At 38.9% G+C, this 19509-nt stretch overlaps 1 protein-coding gene across 1 annotated transcript; it reads left to right on the top strand.

Annotated features, from left to right (window-relative positions):
* The first annotated feature begins 8784 nt into the window (after nt 1-8784).
* Nucleotides 8785-15977, top strand: LOC124156186. Its single transcript, XM_046530564.1, has 3 exons — nt 8785-10618; nt 12654-12912; nt 14508-15977. Exons 1-3 carry the CDS (start codon nt 10242-10244, stop codon nt 14907-14909), a joined length of 1038 nt encoding a protein of 345 aa, XP_046386520.1. The 5' UTR covers nt 8785-10241; the 3' UTR covers nt 14910-15977.
* Nucleotides 15978-19509: the final 3532 nt, after the last annotated feature.

Genomic DNA, 19509 nt, shown 5'->3' with positions numbered 1-19509 from the left:
AGCAGGGGATCCAAAATTTTGGGAATATTACCGCAAAGGAGTGTGTCATCCCGATAAGTTGTATGCTTGCAATATATGTATTTTTGTTATTAAAGTATTCTACCGATTAAGGTAGGTTTGTATGGATTATTTAAAAAGTATTCTATCACTCTCCCCTCCTTTGATGATAAGTCTTTGCAAGGATTTCGCATGGTACGCACCTTGAGGACCTTGCCGTTTGCGTCCGAGGCTCGTTTGATCAAGCTCCATTGTTTTCAGGAAAAAGATAGTTGGTAGGGTTTTCTACTCTTATTCCAGCAGTGTTTTTACGTGACACCGTCCCGTGGACTACCTTTCGTATGGCTCCTACCCTTCGACCTATCTGGCATAGGTGACACTATCGGGAATAATTACAAATTAATCTCGCCAGTGCAGCTCTAGGGGACATAGAAATGCGCAAGCCTTTCCACGGCGACAAGGTTGTAGCCTAAGGGAAAGATGCAATAGATTAGCTTTATCTAAATCCCAATAGCATGCAATCATACTTATATGTTATGATACAGTTATTTCCTCAGTACTGCTCTATGGTTTCGTAATGTGCAAATTTTCCAAAAGGATGTATAAAAAATTACATTAGATAATTAGGAATAGCGAAAAATACATGGTTCGACTAATGAAGGTGAACAAAGGAGTAGAAATAATAGTATGAAATAAGAAATTTCTACCAAAGGCTAAACATAGTGAACGAAGAATTCAGAAGAGTAGCGTATGCTACGTATGTCCTCAGGAACGAAGAAGAAAGTTGGCTGAGGAAATTATTGATTGCTGATCGTAAAGGGTAGACGACCCAGTGGAAGACCGACCGAAGAGGTGGAGGGACCAAGAGAGGAGGGATCCGGAGAAGATTGGCACAACGGAAGAGGAGGAGAGAGGCAAGTGGAGAGGCACCATCGATGAGGCCAATATCAAATTCAATTAGTTCTACTAGCCGATTTGGGAGTTAAATTTTCTCTGCAAAATATCAGCTGGTCGGAAGAGGAATAGAAATAGGTTTAAAGTGTATCAAAAGCTTGAATAAAGCTACTAGCTCACATTGAAAAATTTCAGTGAAATATAATTAAGTATTAAAATAAAAAAGCTAAGTACTTATTTTTCGTTGAACTGCATAAGCTAGAATTTATTTCCCAAAGTTTCATTGTCACCTACCTTTGTTTTTTTTGCTTAACTAGTATGGAACCAGTCGGTGCTTTTGCATTCGTAATGACCTCCGCGTGTTTGCTTGCTGTGTTCCCGGTGATCTCCACTTTTGGGTTATCGATTTTACTTTTATCCTCAATGAGAATCGGCACATATATGTACGCATGGCAGGAGACGCACGGACGACCTTCAGCGCAGCTGATTCTCTCGAGGACGTGCCATCTCTCCACGAGTAGTGTGTGTACATGCATACGCTTTGTCTGTCCGGAGATACGTTTCCTGCCTTCCCATTCACCGTGCCCTCCTCATACCTCGCTCACCAATTATTCTCCTTGCTCTCTCGAACCTGTGACGCATTCCCGTTACGCCTTTTTACTCTGTGCTCTAACCCGAAGTTTTGTTTGGATTGGTGAGGGTAGAGTTCACCCCCGACTAAGTGTAGTGAGTTTTCTCATTGCGGTTGGGGGGGGCAGTTCCTTTTCCTGAGTCATCACGAACTGCGAGGATTTTTATATGATCCTTTATTTTCACTTTTTCTGCTGTGGTTGCTCTTTCGTTAAAATACATATTCACAGGTTTAGCGTGAATAACCCTTGTACACTGTTGACGGATTTTAGGTATTCCTTATATTGTCGTAAATATTAATGAATTCACTTCCGAAAGAATGGATATCATCATAAGCACTCTTACGGATTAATATTACATCTTTAATGGTTTTTGTTGATGCAACAAATTGAAATGTACGATTTTATTTAATTTTTTTACCTACTCACAGTTATCGTCATTATGAAACCAGTGCGACAAAGCACAATAAATGTATTTGAAGAAACGAAATAGTGCTTTATAGAAGCGTCTTAGGTTTATATAAAACATAAGGTATGAATGGATTCATCATCTTCTATAATATTTCAATCAATTTTTAATTCCAATAAAATATCATTTTATTGAGTCATGAGTCATCATTGAATGATTTCATGCCATCTGCGGGAAATTACCACTCGTCAGAATCCATAAGTTTCGGCTCCAGCGTAAGCCTCAGGTGGTAGCATTTATTTGAAGATGATAACTCCGTACTTCCCGGATAAACTTAATGCGTTTTACTGTATTAACTATGTAAAGGTATGAATAATTTATTATATTGGTGGTACTTCATATTTTTCCCCTTAACAAAATCAGAGCTGAATGATCGGGGCTGTATATCACAGAATTTTTTGCTTGTATTTACGACGGTAATCAATACTGTGCAGTAAAATATATATTCGTAGAGCCCAAAGTGATTACTGTAGTGATCCTCAAACGTTAATTCTGCAAAATGATGTCTTATAACAATTTTAGCTACCTAACCCAGTGATGAGGACAGCAAAGAACAATAATACCGGGTGGTAGATGAATTTGATAAATACTTAGCAAGATGTGCAGTATTTCACTGGGAATATAATTTTTGTAAAATTCAGAAAATCTATAATATAAGAACTCTTCCTATTATTTATTTGCGGCTAAGAGTGAACTTTCCCTTGAACTTCATTCATAATCGTTAATCGTTCGTCATTTTTTCAATACGGTGCAGAAACACATTTTTCGTACAAAGTTGAAATAAAAAAACGTTAAAAAAAAGTTATTGTTTCACTACCTAGAACATAAGTTTTCATCGAAAATATGAAAAACAATGCATTATCTTAAAAATGAATATAGCTTTGGAGAAAATATCTATCTCTCTCACTCTGCCTGTTGGTGGGGCTATGATAAAATTTTTTCACGTAATAAACGTGCTATTATGAATTCGTGTTGACGTGCTCGTGACATTTTTAATTAAAATGGCACCGTAATAGGCTGAAACGACGGGGCACTGTGCCAATTGAAAACTATGCACAAAATGCTATTCGAATGGTTGTCTTGTTTAGAGTTAGTGACGTCGCAGAAAGTCTCATTTGTAATACAGAAATCTGGAATCAAATAGTAGTTTTGTAACTTTTACGTTGGAAGAATGCATAGGAAATAATATGAAATAGAGGAGACTAGCGAGCGCCCTCCACCTCCCCCCAGAAATGGGGAAAAAATCTGTGGTATAAGCTATCTACCGCCCTTGATTAGGTCTACCGTAGTCGGTCTTCCTATCCGTCAACTTTTTCTCGAACTTCCGTATTTTTTAAAAATTACATTAATTTTAAGCTTAAGTTATCATGGGAAATCCTTCTTCAAAAATCATTTAACCTAACCTTATATTGATATTGGGCCTCCTCAAAGATGTGCCTAATCTATATACGCTACTGGAGGGAAGTAAAAGTCGCCTGTATCTCTCAAAAAGAGTTCGAAATTTATTCCGCCCGCGGGCCTCGCTGCGTTCAAACTTTCCCGATTAGCCCCCTGTGGGTGCCGCATTAAGACCGAGATAAGAGGCTATAAGCGAAATGAACCAGAGACGGGCAATTATGAGTGGGCTACCTTTCTAGCGCCTCTTTGCCCTCCCCGGTTTACCAGCAATTGAGTTGGTGGAGTGAGAACGTCTGCATTCTCACTACGCCCTCATGCAATTACTTCGTTAGCTCGGTGGCGAGGAAGGCGATGAAAACGCAAGGCTTTTAGGCACGTGCATCTTCATCTGCGGCTTTGATCTCAGAACGCCTTTATTCCTGTCCTTCCCGTGTTATTCCATTGCACGAGACTTTCAAATATCGGTCGGGCGCAATTGATCTAACGTAAGTAATAACCTCCTCGGTACTGGCATATTGTATATCAGTGGTGTAACTAGGAATATGCTTTTGGGGGGATGAGAGGGTCTGGATGGGCAATACTGTGACGCCCAGGCAACGGAGGATCTGGGGAAAACTTTTGAAAACATTACACACCTGGAAATACATTTTACATTATTAATAAGTGATCTTTAACTTTAACCAGATGCAGACCATATACGTCAAAGCTAGACAATAGTTTTTTTATTTCTATGAGGCTTTGGGGGGAGGGAATCTATCCCCTCATCCCCCCATAGTTACACCACTGTTGTACATTATACATCGACGTTTGAGTTTTTTACTGCTCGGCTAAACGAAATATCGATATTGCAACTTTTTCAATGCTTCCTGACAAATGACAGCATCACACAGAAGCACATAAATCGATAATTTTGTCTGTTAACATCTAACTGAACAGAAAAATGAAATTCAGACCAAAAATAACGGCATAGGTCCCGGGACTGAGGAGTCTATAGATCTAGCAGGTACAAAGCGAAAAATAATTTTTTCGTCATGTCTTTTTTAAGTGTCAGGGTGAAAGGCGGTATGGTCACGGGTCTTTCTTGATTGTACTTTATTCTCTATTTATCTCTTTCGCTTGCTCTGACTTCGAAAATCACCAAGATTCAAGTTTGGTTCTGAGAAGCGCACTGCGCCCGTACTTACATGCAAAACGCGCTGCCCGAACCGCGCTGGAAGTCAGCTGTTAAAAGAATGCGTCTGAACGAAGGTTAACGAATCTCCTTCAGCAAAATCTGAAGCTATCAGTTTGTTCTTTTTTAACTCAATTATCGATGTCGCATTTCACTCGTTTGCCAACGATATTTAAATTTATGTTCACATTGACACCAAGAACGTCTGTCCGAAACGAATCCCTATCGGAAGAGGATCCCGAGATAAATTTTGGCGATGACATAAGGAGAGCGAAGGAAGTACGGAATGCATAAATAAATGCTGAATCTTTCGTTTTATGTGTAAGGGGTGACAAATCAATCTTTTTCCGTGATTTTCTTAAAGATGTGGAAAATACGGAAGGCCGTCTATTCGAAATTCCCAAATGTAACGCACATTCATAAATAAGGCGCAGGTCAACCTTTGGATATTACCCGCACGTCTCCAAAATTTGAAGTGAAACGCGCACTCACGTCCGTAGAAATTTTACCAAGTTATCATCATTTCACTGAATTATTATTGTAAAGATTAAATATTTTAATTGAGTATTCTCATGCATAACGCGCACTTATTCCCCTTATTTATAACGCGTATCAAATAACATAGAAAATTTTGTAAAAAAAATCATGCATTACCCGTGCCTCATACATGATTTTTCGTAGAAAATGTAGAATATTGTGATGCAGAGTATGCTTTATTAACGTTCGATATAAAAGTGTGAAGTAACTTCTGCAGAAAATACGCGGAATCCACCGTAAATGGATTAAAATTTTTCAAAAAATTGCTCTCCGAATTCTTTTTGTATATATTTGGAAAAGTCATTTTGTGAACCTCCCCTCCGATGGTAAAAGTCTTTTTTAATGCGAACTTCCAAATTTCCAAATATATTCCTAGTCATGAGGTTTCCTCCAAGATTTTCTGGTCTGTAGCCAAGCGCACTACCAACTAGACTACCCTGCTCCACCCTGAAATAGGATATCACACGCAAATTTATTAAAATTGCAATATATAGCGAAATGAAAATGTTAACATAAGTTCAAGGTTACGACTCTGATTATCCTATTGTTGATTTTTACCCCCATTGTTTTTGGAAATTGGCCATTGGCGATATTTTTTTAAGTTTCACGTTTTTGCGTTTTCTTTGATATTTATTTACTACTTATACGAAAGAGAAGAAATACGTAGGTGTGAAAAGATTAGCTGAAAGGAGAATAGAGTGGAGAGCTGCGTCAAACCAATCCTAGGATTGTTGACCAATGATGATGACCACTACTCTTTACATAACGTGACCTGAATTTCGGTGAGTTATCATCATCTTCAGGCGTAAATTATGATGTATTTATCTTATTATTGTTACCTATTTATCTAAAGAAAGAAGAGATGAATTTTAAAACGGACGCCGGCATAAGGGAAAATTATGGGTAAAAATATTCGTTTTATTTATTCTGGCGCCCTTTTTAAAATTCATCTCTTCCTCCGTTAGGTAACTAGGTAACAATATTAAGACAAATACATCATAATTTGCGCCTGAAGATGATGATAACTCATCGAATCCCGGGTCGCGTTATGTAAAAAGTAGTGGTATAAGTAATAGCGAAAAATCAAAGAAAACGTATAATGGAATACCACAAAGTTAAAAATGAGTAACTGAATTTTGTTTCACGTTCTTATACTTTCTCATTCTCTGATCTGAAACCTCATTACTCCATGTCGTTACAACTGTGACTTTTCCAAGTCATTCTCTGTTCAAATGCCGAAGATATCTCGCCGGGGTCGTCCTCGCGACGCGTGGTCTTCCTCTTGCTGTAGATCACGGAAAGCGAAGCCCCTCACGTCATCACTGCCGTTAATCAGAGCCACCCGTTAGGGTCTTCGGAGCATTTAGCTGCTTCCGGTGTCAAGTTCACTTTTCCACTGCTTTTCTGCTCAATTTCCGGGAGAGAGTGGCAATCTCCTGAAGAAGGCATTGATTTTTATCTTCGTTGCCTCCCTTTTAAGACCTGAAATCACGCACGCGAAAACTACCTCCCGAGCAGCTCTCGTGAGAATGAGGGTTGTTTTTCTTTCAGGGAAGACTTGACGCGACGCTTTATGTGAGTCATAGCTCCGATGAATCCTAGTCTTCATAATGAAATTTCAAGTGAAATTACATTAAAAATAAAGTGTCTGAACTACATCATTTTCGAGTATCGTGTTAAAAGTGTTTAATTTTATGTATCAGTCCATCAATTTGAATACAAATTAGATGGTATAATTATAGATGGAATCGGCCTAGGTGTTCTGTTAGTGGCGGATCCAGGATAGGGACAAGGGGGGGGGGGGCTAAGTGGGGTTAAAAATTCCAGCAGTAGTGGGGGTCGGAAAAAATTACCATTCTATCTAGTGTAAATTGGATACCCAAAAGGGGGGGGCTTCGCCCCCCCCCCCCAATAGATCCGCCATATCCCCTTAGCCCCCCCCCCAATAGATCCGCCACTGCAGTGTAAGCTACTTTTCTATGTTGTGGTCACCTTCGGAATAGTTCACCAAAGGTAACTAAAGAATTTGGGTGCTAAAGTGCCTCTAAGTAGAAAAAGAGATGTGACAAAAACGTAATATTCAGCGGTAAAAAACAACGAATATACACATCAAATAATTTCTTATATTCATCCCGGTGATTTAAGTGCCATGTTTTATAGGGCCCTTAAGTCCGAGGCATTACGGAATAGGGATCAAGCTTCACTCATATTTCGCACAATTGAACATGTGTGCACACGTTTCTTCACCGAAATTAACAACTGCGCGAACTTCACCGTTAAATTGCCTGTTTAGGTGTACCCTTAATCCATTTTGAAATTCACGCCTCCGTTGCTTACGCGACTCAAGTAATACAATTTTTCAAGGTAGTAAATTATTGATTGATAGATGAAGAATACTCAATGTAATTATGCATGTGACCAATCAAAGGTGCCAGAAATTATCCAATTTTTTTTCATGGTGTGATTCTGTATTTGAGTTTTTTATAGCAAGCCGAGATGATGTAATGTGTAAGGTCCTGAAAGTAAGCTTGGAGTGAGAAAGATCTTTATTTCATAACCTGCCCTCGGTATAGTTTCTCTAATTACTAATTGTTATACCAGCAACATAGAATTTAGACTCGAAATATTTTGTGCATTATTTTCTTCACTCGAAAATGAAATCCAACAGTTATAGGAATAAAATTTGCCAATATGGTTAAGTATTCAGAAAAAATAGACTACTCTTGTCAACTATTTTCCTCTAGTACCCAGTTTTCAAGGTTACTTTTTATGGGATTTCCGCTAATATTAATGGTAGGGCCTTAAGTTTATAATTTTATTCCAGGAACTTGTAGAAACATAGCTCGGAGGTTTTTTGAACCTATGTTACCGTCTGTCAGAGTTCCCTCTGACCTATCTAACATTTCGTTGTTTGCTTTACTATGGCTAATAAGGATATTATTGCATTTTAATTGAAAATAAACTTAATTTTCACTTATTATTTATTTTACTGCAAACATTTTACATTATCGGATTGCTTCGAACAGTTTATGATGACAAATCTCGCATCTCATCTCGTTCCCTATTCATTCCAAATTCTTAAAGTTATTATCTCGCTTTTCAAAAGCCAGTGGGTACCTATCCTTGTACCCTGTACCACACGTTTCTTCTTCAATTCACGGATTTTGAAGGTAGAAATGGTGGTTCCGGTATAAATACTAATAAAGCAGTGTGAGGATAGAAGAGAGAGAGAGAGAGCATAATTTATTTACGTTAGTGTCTGTATAATTGAACAGGAAGTTGAAGGTCGTGGTTGATAATTCGATTGCCGGATGAGGATGTGCGGTAAGTTTAAAAGAAGATGTATACCCCAGTTTATGGCAGGAAGTGGTAAATTAAAATGATATTAAAATATGACGAGCAGAATTTATGAAGAGCCTGTAAATCATGTGCCCGTAAAAATAATCGATAGCATGCTGATAAAACCAAAGCGTCACCTATTTATTTATTGTGACGTCAGCGGCGTGTTTGGTGAAGTTTGAGCAAGGTTTTCAACGAGGTTGCTTTGTGAAGCGGGACCTGTCACCAATTCAGTGCACAGTAATAAAATTCCTATTTCGCAGGACGAGGCTACGGAGCAGTCTATGATTAGCGGACATTGGTGAAGAGGGTCTCCTGAGCGTAATTCACCGCGTGGGAGGTTAGCGTAGCCTGTCCACTTAATCTCCTCGCCAAGCTTAAAATGGCGAACTTCCACATCCGCTTCCATCTTTAACTGCTTTTTTCGCAATGTCGCGTCTTCTTTCAAAGCGCTAGACATCTTGGCTTGAGCTGCAGTCAGTATTCTTTTGGATCGGCCGCAGAAGAATACTTCTTCGCAAGACTCTTTGTGGTCGATGTGTCAGTGAGACTTTTTACAGGTGGCATAGACTCCATTTAGGTTCAAAACGTTTTATTAATTGAAATTTGAGCTCCTCGTTTTCCGTAAGAGTTTTCTATTAAATGTTGTTTGGATTAGCAGAGCACACACAGAGCATATATATAGTAGAGATTTAATTAAACGCATTTTTAATGCTTAGATAAATAGTTAATCATCTTTGATGCATTGTTTTGCAAAAGAATTCCAGGATTTTTTTCTATGCGTAGAATGAATCGAATATGAGTGTCAGTTCTGTTAATTTTAATAAACATGAACTGCAGGGGTGTTTCATTAGAGAATAGGAGAAGCTGAGTAAATCTGTGAAATTCAAGAGCATTTTTAACACATACGTTTTTATTTCAGTTCTGTGGAATACATCACAGCCCCGCTTTGCATTTTTAAACTTCACAGTGTGCTTCATTAGTTTCTATGATATGTGATAGCATGAAAACTCTGGGTGTCAGCGAATCACTGTGAGTTTTCCCTTCAAGTTTCTACTTCTTTTCTCTAGTACATGGACTATTTTGACCTGGTGGTGAATATTTCCTATTCTTTTTGCTTTTCGCATTTTTATTACATTTGGAAAGTTTGAGATGGATCCTAGGTACTATTATTCTTTGCGTGAATTCGCTTTGGAGCAAGTATTGGAAGAAGTGTTTAGTATCGAGTGTCGTCGTAATCAAATTCCGGCTACCTTCCTCTGACATCAACGCGGTATTGGGCCTTATTTCACCGTGAATTTCCGGGAAAAGTGCCTCGATTATTTACCAACGAGATATCTACATGTGAACATTTGAAACCTTATGTGCGGAGAAAAGTCAACGATTCCTGCTTTTCTGTGGTACGAGTGTCATTGCTCCCCTAGAGAATTTTCACTGAGCATCGTTAACGTTTCTGGAGTTGAAATTTGGAACTGCTCCTCCAGTGTCAAGGAATTATGGCTTTTTTTCAACGCCTTAGCTTGGAGTAAGCATAAATGAAGAGTTATAGACTGGAGAAGAGCTCTGCTGGCTCACCACCACTTAAAGTGCGGTAACTGGACCTGGAATGGTCATTAGTCGAGAAAAGCTCACATTTTTCTAAACAGTTGGTAGTGACACGTAAAATAGTAATGCTTATTGACAGTCTAATGAACAATCGAAAGTTACCTTGAATAAAATTTGTGATTAATTCACGCTTTGGTCTGTGATTATTGGTATATTTCACTTATGCGTCAAGGTGGTCGTGAGTCGAGCTACACCAAGTTCAATGGTTGCGCACGGGGTTTTGATGTGTGAGATGGCGTTCATTCTGCGGCTGGTGACCGTGATGCTCCTGTGGTCCGAGATCGGTGGCATCAAAGCTGAGACTCCTTATCTGCCACACCCTTGCTTCTCCTCGGAGGCCGTGCCCACCAACGAGCGGCGGTTCTTCTCCTTTGCTCCGGCCAACGTTCGCTCCCAACCGCCCGTTGACTGCGTCTTCGTGTTTGGCGGCCCGCCAGGCTCTCTCCTGCGCCTCGGCCTCTACGACGTCAAGACCAAGGGCCCCAAAGTATTCCGCGGGCAGCAGAGCGCCGGTCTCTGCCAGAATGACGTGATAAGAGTGTACGACCTCGACCGGAAGGGCCTGAAACTCAGGGCCGCGTACGTCACCTTGTTTATTTTTATTATTGGTGCTGTGGTGGACCAAAAAAATTATTAATTGGGCGTGTGCTTAATTACGGTTGTCATTTAATTAGAATTTAGAGAGAAATTTCCGTGCCATCTCCTCTATTGGGGGGGTCTTCCCTTTCTATTAGAATCGTATCTCTGGTGTCGCTCGCGTCGCTTCGATGACTGCGCGAGATTTTACTATCATAATTTCCTTCAAATCTATCACCACCCGGAAATAGGAAAGAGGCATCGCCGTGCTCATTACGGCAGTGCCTCTTTCCTGTAATCCCAACCCTTACCGGTGACACAGGGTGAAAAAGTCCACGACTTATAAACTCGGCCTCTGGAGAGTAACCCTACAATGTTGAAAAACTTCAATGTCGTTGCCAAAACATTAGGTTTGAATGAGAAAGTCATTTATGTTATAGAAAATAAATTAGCCGCTTTCCAAGGAAAAATGATTTTGAGACGAAATAATTTGCACGGTGGTAAGATCCTTCGAGCTCATTATAAGGTTCGGGGGAAATAGACTTTACTTTTCAGCTCTCTTTTTCTTCCAATTTTACTATTATTTCACATTTTTTCCGAAATATTGATAATATTAGCAGCATTATTTGTATTATTCCTCTTATTGCCATGGTGTACTCCCATCGTATTCTCATGATGAATTATTCATCACGCTTAATCGTTGTTATCATGTCGCTCGCGATTAAATTATCTTATGATTTATTATGACACTCTCATTAAATTTGCATGAGTTATATTAGAAGCACTTCTTCCATTCTTTAACGCTATGAGTTCCACTTGCCCTTGATTTTCATTGATAATGATTTATTTCCTATTTCATCGTGGTGAATATGGTATTAAAGTTTAGAAACTACAATTTATTTCAGATGAGTAGCTCCCGCGTAGTTTTCATTCATTTTACAAGTGTGAACTTTTCAATCAAAGTATGCAACCTCTATGTACTCGTAATTATGAAACTCGAGTTTTATTTTACTTAAATTTGTTTCAGTTAAATCTTTCTCCTTTGATTTGATGGCACTTCGTTTTTTAAATAATTTCTCTTACTACATATTAATTTTAGCCTGTGGAAGGAAGAGCGGTTGATGTTTGCATTTTATTGCTATCTATTTAATAATTGCGGGGCATTATTCATGCCGGGGTAGATAAAGTATTTTATTGTGATGGGGGCACAAGCTGGAAGTTATGAAGGCGAGCAGGTGAGTGGTGAAATTTGGAATACCCTGCAACATGAGAGTAGCTAGGGAAAGGGAGATCGGATTGGTCGAGTTTTGGCTTCCCACTCAATGGACCCGGTCTCAAGTCCAAGTTTCAGATCTGGCCGATTACTGCTTGAGTGCTGTGTGTTATATACTTGTAGCATAGAGCTGCGTCTGTCGGGTGGGATGTTGACACATTCAATGCTAAAAATACACAAATGGCAATCCTTTAGACAATGTAAATTTTTTATGATGATAGGAGTAGGAAATAGACGAGATCAATTAAAATTTGCAAAAAAGGAAATAGATGAGATCAGCAAAAATTTTCCACGTGGAAATTACAATTTTCCACTCTTCCTGCTGAAGACATATTTAGACAGTAATCACCACATCAGTGGATAATGAGGCAGATAGTTGGTTAAGAAACATCTGTAAATATTGCCTCGAATTCAAGACACCGGCATTGAATGTGTTAAGCCTTTGTCTCTTGGCACTGTTAATAACAGGCTAATGCTGGCGTCATTTGTTTTCCATCCATCATTACCCTTCCTTATAATGCAAATGACTTACGCTGACGGTCGCCTCTTCCGAATACCTACCTACTTGAGGGGAGTTGGTGAATCCCCTACTTGATATGCCCTTTATTCATTTATGCCGAAATCACTCGTAGTTGAATAGACTTTGAAACAGAACCTCTCAGGCCTGATTCTAACATCTCACTCAGGGTTTAGCTTCTCGCTGCGTACTTCTTGTTGTCATACGTGGCTGACTCAAGCTTCCCCTCATTCCTGATACTGTTGCAGGTACTGTGGCGTATTCCGCCGCGGGAAAATGCTATCTATGTCGTCCAACCTGGCCGTCGTCACCTACACGTCCGACAGCAACGACCCCTTGAACTCGTTCAACTTGGGAGTGGACGCCGTCGAAGCCATCGTCGAAGCGACCACCGCCGCCTCCACGACCAGGGTAACCACCACGCCGACTTCCGCGCGACCCTGCGCCACCGCTGCGTCCACCCCTAGCACCACCATACCTATCCCCACGGACGGCAGCGAAGTCGAGGTAGGGATTGTGATGGCGGAAAAATAATACCAATCGCTTTTTGAATCAAGTAATTTGATTAACCGAATGTATTGAACTGGCCAGTCAATTTTTCATTTGAAAATAGTGCATTATTTGACTTAAATAAAACAGGTTATTCGTCGGAGTTGGCTGCTAGAGGAGCTAGACAGTGATTGCAAAGCAATGCGTAGGGAGAATGATTGGATTGAGGATGTGGCCGACTTTGATTTGATCCAGTGGCAAAGTTGAAGCAGTTCAACTATGAATGCAGTGGGAATCTGTAAGTATGGATATGTCGGGAGCGAAAAATATTGATTTAACTACCCAGTCCAAAGATTTAGTCATAGCCTGCTTTTTTCAATTTATTAATCACCATCGAGAAATTATGAGCTAAAATTTAGTTTCATTTTCTCTCAAAGAAAGCGAGATGAAAATATTTTCCTTTAACCACCGTCACTTCTTTTTCTATTGTACTCTATATCATGGAGTTTACTGGCACTCATGGGACTCCAATGTGCTAGTAATATTCGCGAGATATAGTATTTGAGCTATTACCATAGCAGTCAACTTCGACGTGCAACTCAGCTAGGTATAATTAATATGGAATATTTCATGAGCCACACAGAAAGGGAATTTCCGCTAGATTCTAACATCTAATAGCAGGGTTCAAATTTTTGAAATGATTTGAATGTAAAATTACCTTTGGAATCATAAATAAAATCATAAAATGCTAATTTAATATAGCTTTCCTTGACCCAGTTAATTTAATTAAAAATGTTTTAATGTCTTAGTATTCACGTCATAATTACGAATCTTTTTACCGTCTCTAATCCCACCTTCAGCTAGCTATCTGGATGTAAAATTCTGTTTACGCGGATGAATTACCAGTGTACTGGTGCAGTTGTTTTCCTTGCGTCCAAAAAAGTAATGATTTCTTTCAGATTTCTAGTGCAAATTTTCCGATTGGCTGAAAAATAAATTTCATTGTATGGAATCAATCGTTTACTCTGTGTTATCGATTCAGTACTGCGATCATCGGTATTGACGGCAACTCTGCTTTTTCTTTGATTGAAGACTTTCCCCATCGCAGACAGTCTCCGAGGTCTCCGATAACCGTTAATGGACTACGTCCTCTCCTACGAAAGCCGTCTATTACCGACGATCGACGTAAAACGAAAGCACTTTGATCACTAAACTCCGTACAATTGAATGATTATGCGCTTCCCCAGATGTTGCCCAGACCTTTCGCATCCGACCATCTCGGTCTGGACCTCGAGTATTGCACTCCATTAAAATGTATGGAAAATGATGAAGCTTTAGAGTGTTTTTTTTGAACGCATACAATTCGGGTGGAACCGTTATTTAAATAATAAATACCAGTCCACTGTGCAACATTTCAATCACTAAAACTATCATGTTGGTAGTCGGCCATGTTTTGATTTCCCGGAATGGTTTCAGCTGATCCCGTGCGTGGTGCACATCGATTGCCATGTCATTGTTTTGCATTCAGCGATCCGCACAGCTACTTCATTGACCGATTAGTTAACAGTCCTAAAATAATCGTTTTTCTCCGCTGCGTCATTGATCATCGCTAGGTGGAAGCAGGGACCGTGGCGAGTCGGGATGACGGAGGGTACGGCGATTGGGGCGGCGGCGTCGCGAGCGGGGATTCGGACGAGTCCGAGGAGCAGGCCGGGGCGTGGTACCTCGACAGCGACGGGTCCGTCGTGCCGGTGACTTCAACGCCCACTGCCAACGCTCCGCCCCCGCCGCCACCTGCTCCGGCGAACGGTGCCGTGGCCGCGGCGGTGAATGTGGATGCGGGGACACTCGGGGTGGATGAGGCGGCAGACATGGGTGCGGCGCCGGCGAGGAGCTGGTCGGCGCCGGAGGCGGTGGGGTTGGAGGGCGAGGACGCGGGAAAGGTGGTGGCAGTGTTCTCCAACGGGACTGGTGACGAGGATGACGACGGAATCGCCTTCTACTACTATCTGTAGTAGTGACAGCGTTGGAACGGATAGAGATATGTCACTGCACCAGAGAATGTTTCCCGTAAGATACTTTGGGAACGTGCGTTTTTGTATTTATGTGCGTAGATCCAAATATGGAAGTCTTTATTCCCCACGTACCATTTACGCCGTATTCGCATATAAGTATCTGATAAAAAGGAATACCAGGAATTATAGCGAGGATGGAAATACCATGAAATAACATGCAATTCGATGATTTTCTTAAGTCGAAATGACGGCTTGAGAACTATTGATAAAGAATTGGTAGCTTTTATAGTGGTCATTCGGAAGAGCTATGCGATGACAGAAATTAATTGAATTTTAGTGGAAAACACTTTTGGCGATTAAATATACAACCGTCTAGATTTTTCTGTGTCGGCAAAATGCTAGAAGGTTTCAAATATATTTACATACTTTAATACTTAAAGATTTGCTGTTAAGATACAATAGAAAATTTCTGGGAAATTTAATTAATTGAGTCTAATTTCATATTAAGACTGCCCTTTTTCAAAACAAGGGAAATCACATAATTTGATCTATTTTGGAGCATTATAAACGCTTCAACATGGAAATTCGTTGAACGTAAGTATTCCAAAATGTGTGATTTATTCTCATAAGAATACGAGGATCTGGTTGCTGAGTAGATAGATGTCTTCCCATCTCGAAGGCATTGGTTAAACCATCATGTTGCAAAATAATTTTCCACCGCAATCTACAGGTTACGCAGCATATCTCCTAATTCTGTGACAGTTTTGTCGAGATATTTTAATTTTCAATATTTATGATACATTTTATCTTTTTACTCCAAACAATTATCATTATCTAAACCTGGTTTGTGTATTTGGTGTGCAAACTTTTGGTGGGATCTCCTCAATCGTAAAAGTCGCGTGCTCAGATATTCATGGAGATTTCACATTCTTGCTCAGTCAGCCTATTCTCTCAAAGTACCAATTGTAGCCCTATGGTAGTTAATGTATATCTGTGGTGTTAAGCAGGGGCGCAGCTAGGAATTAAGGTTTGGGGGGAAGTTTAGGTGCAATTAATATCGGTGTGTGTGAGGGCATGGTATACCCACCAGGATAAGCGGCAGGTGCGAGATTAATAAATTGCGGAATTTTAAGATAAATGGTTCAAAATGGTGAGTTTTACGGCTTTCTGAGGGATATTTTAATAATCCGTACACTATTCTATTGGTAATAACAATCCAATTAAGTGAAATGGATTAAAATTAAAAATTTCTCTGAGCTTTAGGGGGTTTTATCCCCCAAAAACCCCCCTCGCTGCGCCACTGGTGTTAAGAATGAGTGCTTAAAACGCGGACTTGGTTTGAAGTAGTCAATTTTATGTGAGAAATGGAAAATCGAAATTGAAGCTTGTAATTCTATTTTTTTTAAATTCCACTGTCCATGTGTCATTTTTAATGATCCCATTATTAATAGAAGAGATTTATGAGCTATGGTTGTGACTATTATAGCTTTTTCTTGTATACATATAGCGAAATAAATACTCTGAGTCATAGTTAAGTTTTGTTTTCGACATGTTAACTACCTTGAATAAATACATCTCTTTTGCAGTGAAAAGACGATTTTCTCGCCTTCTAACGTGCCTATCACAGTAATATTTCTGGCTCCTGAATGTTTCATTATTGATATTTGCACTGATTTCATAAACCTAAACGGAATTTTGAGTACCTAAATCCTCCATTTTCTGCATGTAACTGTTTGATTTGTTTTCCATGTTTTTGTCGTCTTCACTATTTCCCACATTTATGTTGCTTGTGATCCTGGTGTGACCCTGAAAGTTGGCTGTTGTTGTTTTTAGCACAAATGAGATTATGACAACCATATCGGAAAATTGGTATTTAGATATTGGAGATAATGTGCGTCGCTAGTTCAGGAACTTTGAAAAGGAAATAATTACATTGTCTCCTCAGTACTCATATAAAAACTCAAAACCAAATAAAACTCATTTGGTTTTATTTGCAGCAGATAAATTCTCCGATTATTTTATAGTTCCCTTGTTTCTGCGTGCATAGGAGGAAATGTCGAGGAATATGTCTCTTGATTGATTTGTTAATATGATTTTTTGCTAATTAATATTTTTTATACCATGAAATGATAATCAAAATGTATTTTTACACAATGTATTTTAGCGCTTTTAGCTTCATGGTTTACTTAAAAATCCTATAATTTCTTTGCGATTACTGCAAATCCTGTAAGTTTTGCTCTTTCTTCTCAGAGGAGCTGTTTTAATTATTAAATCTGTAATTTTCATCCACATTCATTTATCTAAGTATATGAAAGTACTAGAAATTATTGAGTTCTTTCATGACTCAGATCTGATTTCAGAATTTATAGGAATACTTGTATGATGTTAAGCACAATGTGGTGGAAGTTACAATTTTTCCACTGAATTTTGTTGAAATATTGCGATGTCCAATTTTACTCATATAGGAATACTGATTCCGAAAATTGATTTGAATATGTATTTTAAAATAAAAATATAGGTGATAGCTCCATTCGTTTTGATATTGAGGGGATATTGATGATTTCAAAAACTCATTCCACCAAAGAATCCATTGAAATATTTTCACGGAGTCATTTTTCAAACTTTAACCAAACTTAAAATTTATAATTCTACTACTTTAAATAAAATTGTGGAGGTCTTTATAAAAGTTAGGGAAACATCATGACTTTCCTACTGTCAGTGTTTATCAAGTGGAGCCTAAAAATGCACTCAGAATAAGTGAAAGGAAAACGAATGACTTTACTTGTATGTAGAACTTTTTATCTCACTTACCACCGTTATCTTTTCAATAGATAATTTCAATTTTTCTGTGATTACTACGTTGTGTGTGCGAATTTTACGTAAGTGGACTCTTAAATTTCCGAGTTGATTTAATTTCAACTGTTTCAGGTCAATTCTGTGTTGATTAGAACGTAGATTCCATGGATTAGTTTAATATCATATGGGAAAATTATAAAAAATCATAGCTTTCACAATGGTAATCTCTGAACCAGAAAAATGTATGAAGATATCATACCTTAGTGAGAAAACATATTTTCGATTTAAATAACTCGATGTCCCTCTTTTCAATGGTGTTAGAATTTAAGGTAAAAAATACCTTAATTAGAAAATATGGTATTAGAATTTGCTATATCGAATCCCTCATCCCATCTGTTAGGAATCTTGAAAATACTGATTTAACGCTCAACTACAAAATACATCGCTTACCACTTCTACTTTTTAATAAGTAGATGTTTTTTCTGCCAGAAAATCATGAATTCAGCCATAAAGTACAAGAATTTATTGTTAAATAAGTGCATAAGTATGTAATATAATGTAGGGTTTGATTATTTTTTGATTTTTTAATTACCTATTTTGCACTCCGACGCGTATCAGTCACACAATTGAAATACGACTGCGATTTTCGTTGCTATTAATACCGGTTCTAAGTATACATTTGACGAATTACTCCACTTACCAGGAATGAGATGAATTTCCTTGCCTATCCTGGAAAAGATGGGACTCATGGTACTGCAGGAATTTTTAATGGCCACTTTCACATGCGTGGATGCTGAGATATGTTATTTTAACAGCAGAGCCGCGAGTTGATATTCTGTGGTTCTCATGTCATTTTTTTCATGTACACGTGCAATATTTCTGCAAACAGACGGAAAGTGAGGTAATCCGACAGACCTAGGGCGTGGCGAATAGGTTGGTTTAATTACCTACGGTTTATGATAAGATAATAATTTATCTTGAGCTCCTTTCCACTTTGAGAATCTCTAAACTCAATCATGATTATAAGCAATTTATTTTTTGTACACTTTTATGAAATTTTCCTGAAAACAGACCATAACTAATGTGTGTACAAATTATTTAGTTGGTTGCTATATGGAAAACATGAAGACGCTTAAAGGAAAATATCTAATTTTAATATCTCAATTCCTCCCCATGTATGTATTTGATTAAGTAATAGCCTTATGGTTCTTCGCTATTTCCCTTACCAGCGGGGTGTATCGATATGAGCAGCAAAATATATGCAGATAGTATCTCTGAGGGTTAGAGGGCACCAGATCAACGTAAGGTTAGGTTGAGTAATTTTGGATGAGGATACCTCCATAAAAATGAAGCAAGTACGATGGTAAAAGGAGATGTACAGGAAGTAGATTCTACGGCTCTATGTGACGGTCAGCGGACGAATCAAGCGCAAAAAATCCTCATTTCGGGGTAGGGTACTCCTCTTTTGCATACGCCCTTGGTCGATTTTGGAGACTAATGCGTGGTTAGGAATAATTAGCAGCTGCAGTGGATCCAGGGAGGGTGGCTTCCTCTCTTTTTCATCGGTGTGAGAATGTAATACTCACCTTGTTTTAAGGTATTCCACATCCCCTCGGTGTTGCGGAATTTTAACAGCATCTTCACCCCTAATACTCGCTCCATTATCTACCACTGATTCCAATTACCGAAATAATTATAAAATTGACCAGCATATGAAAATGAATTTACACTCAGTCGTTAAATATTTCGGTTTTCTTTCTGCAGTATCCTTTGCGTACCCTAGGTGTAAAAATTATCGAATGTG

The sequence above is a fragment of the Ischnura elegans genome, chromosome 3, assembly GCF_921293095.1.
Source record: "Ischnura elegans chromosome 3, ioIscEleg1.1, whole genome shotgun sequence".
NCBI lineage: Eukaryota > Metazoa > Arthropoda > Insecta > Odonata > Coenagrionidae > Ischnura > Ischnura elegans.
Note: the sequence above shows the minus strand (reverse complement) of the source record. Positions and strands in the feature narration are given on the sequence as shown.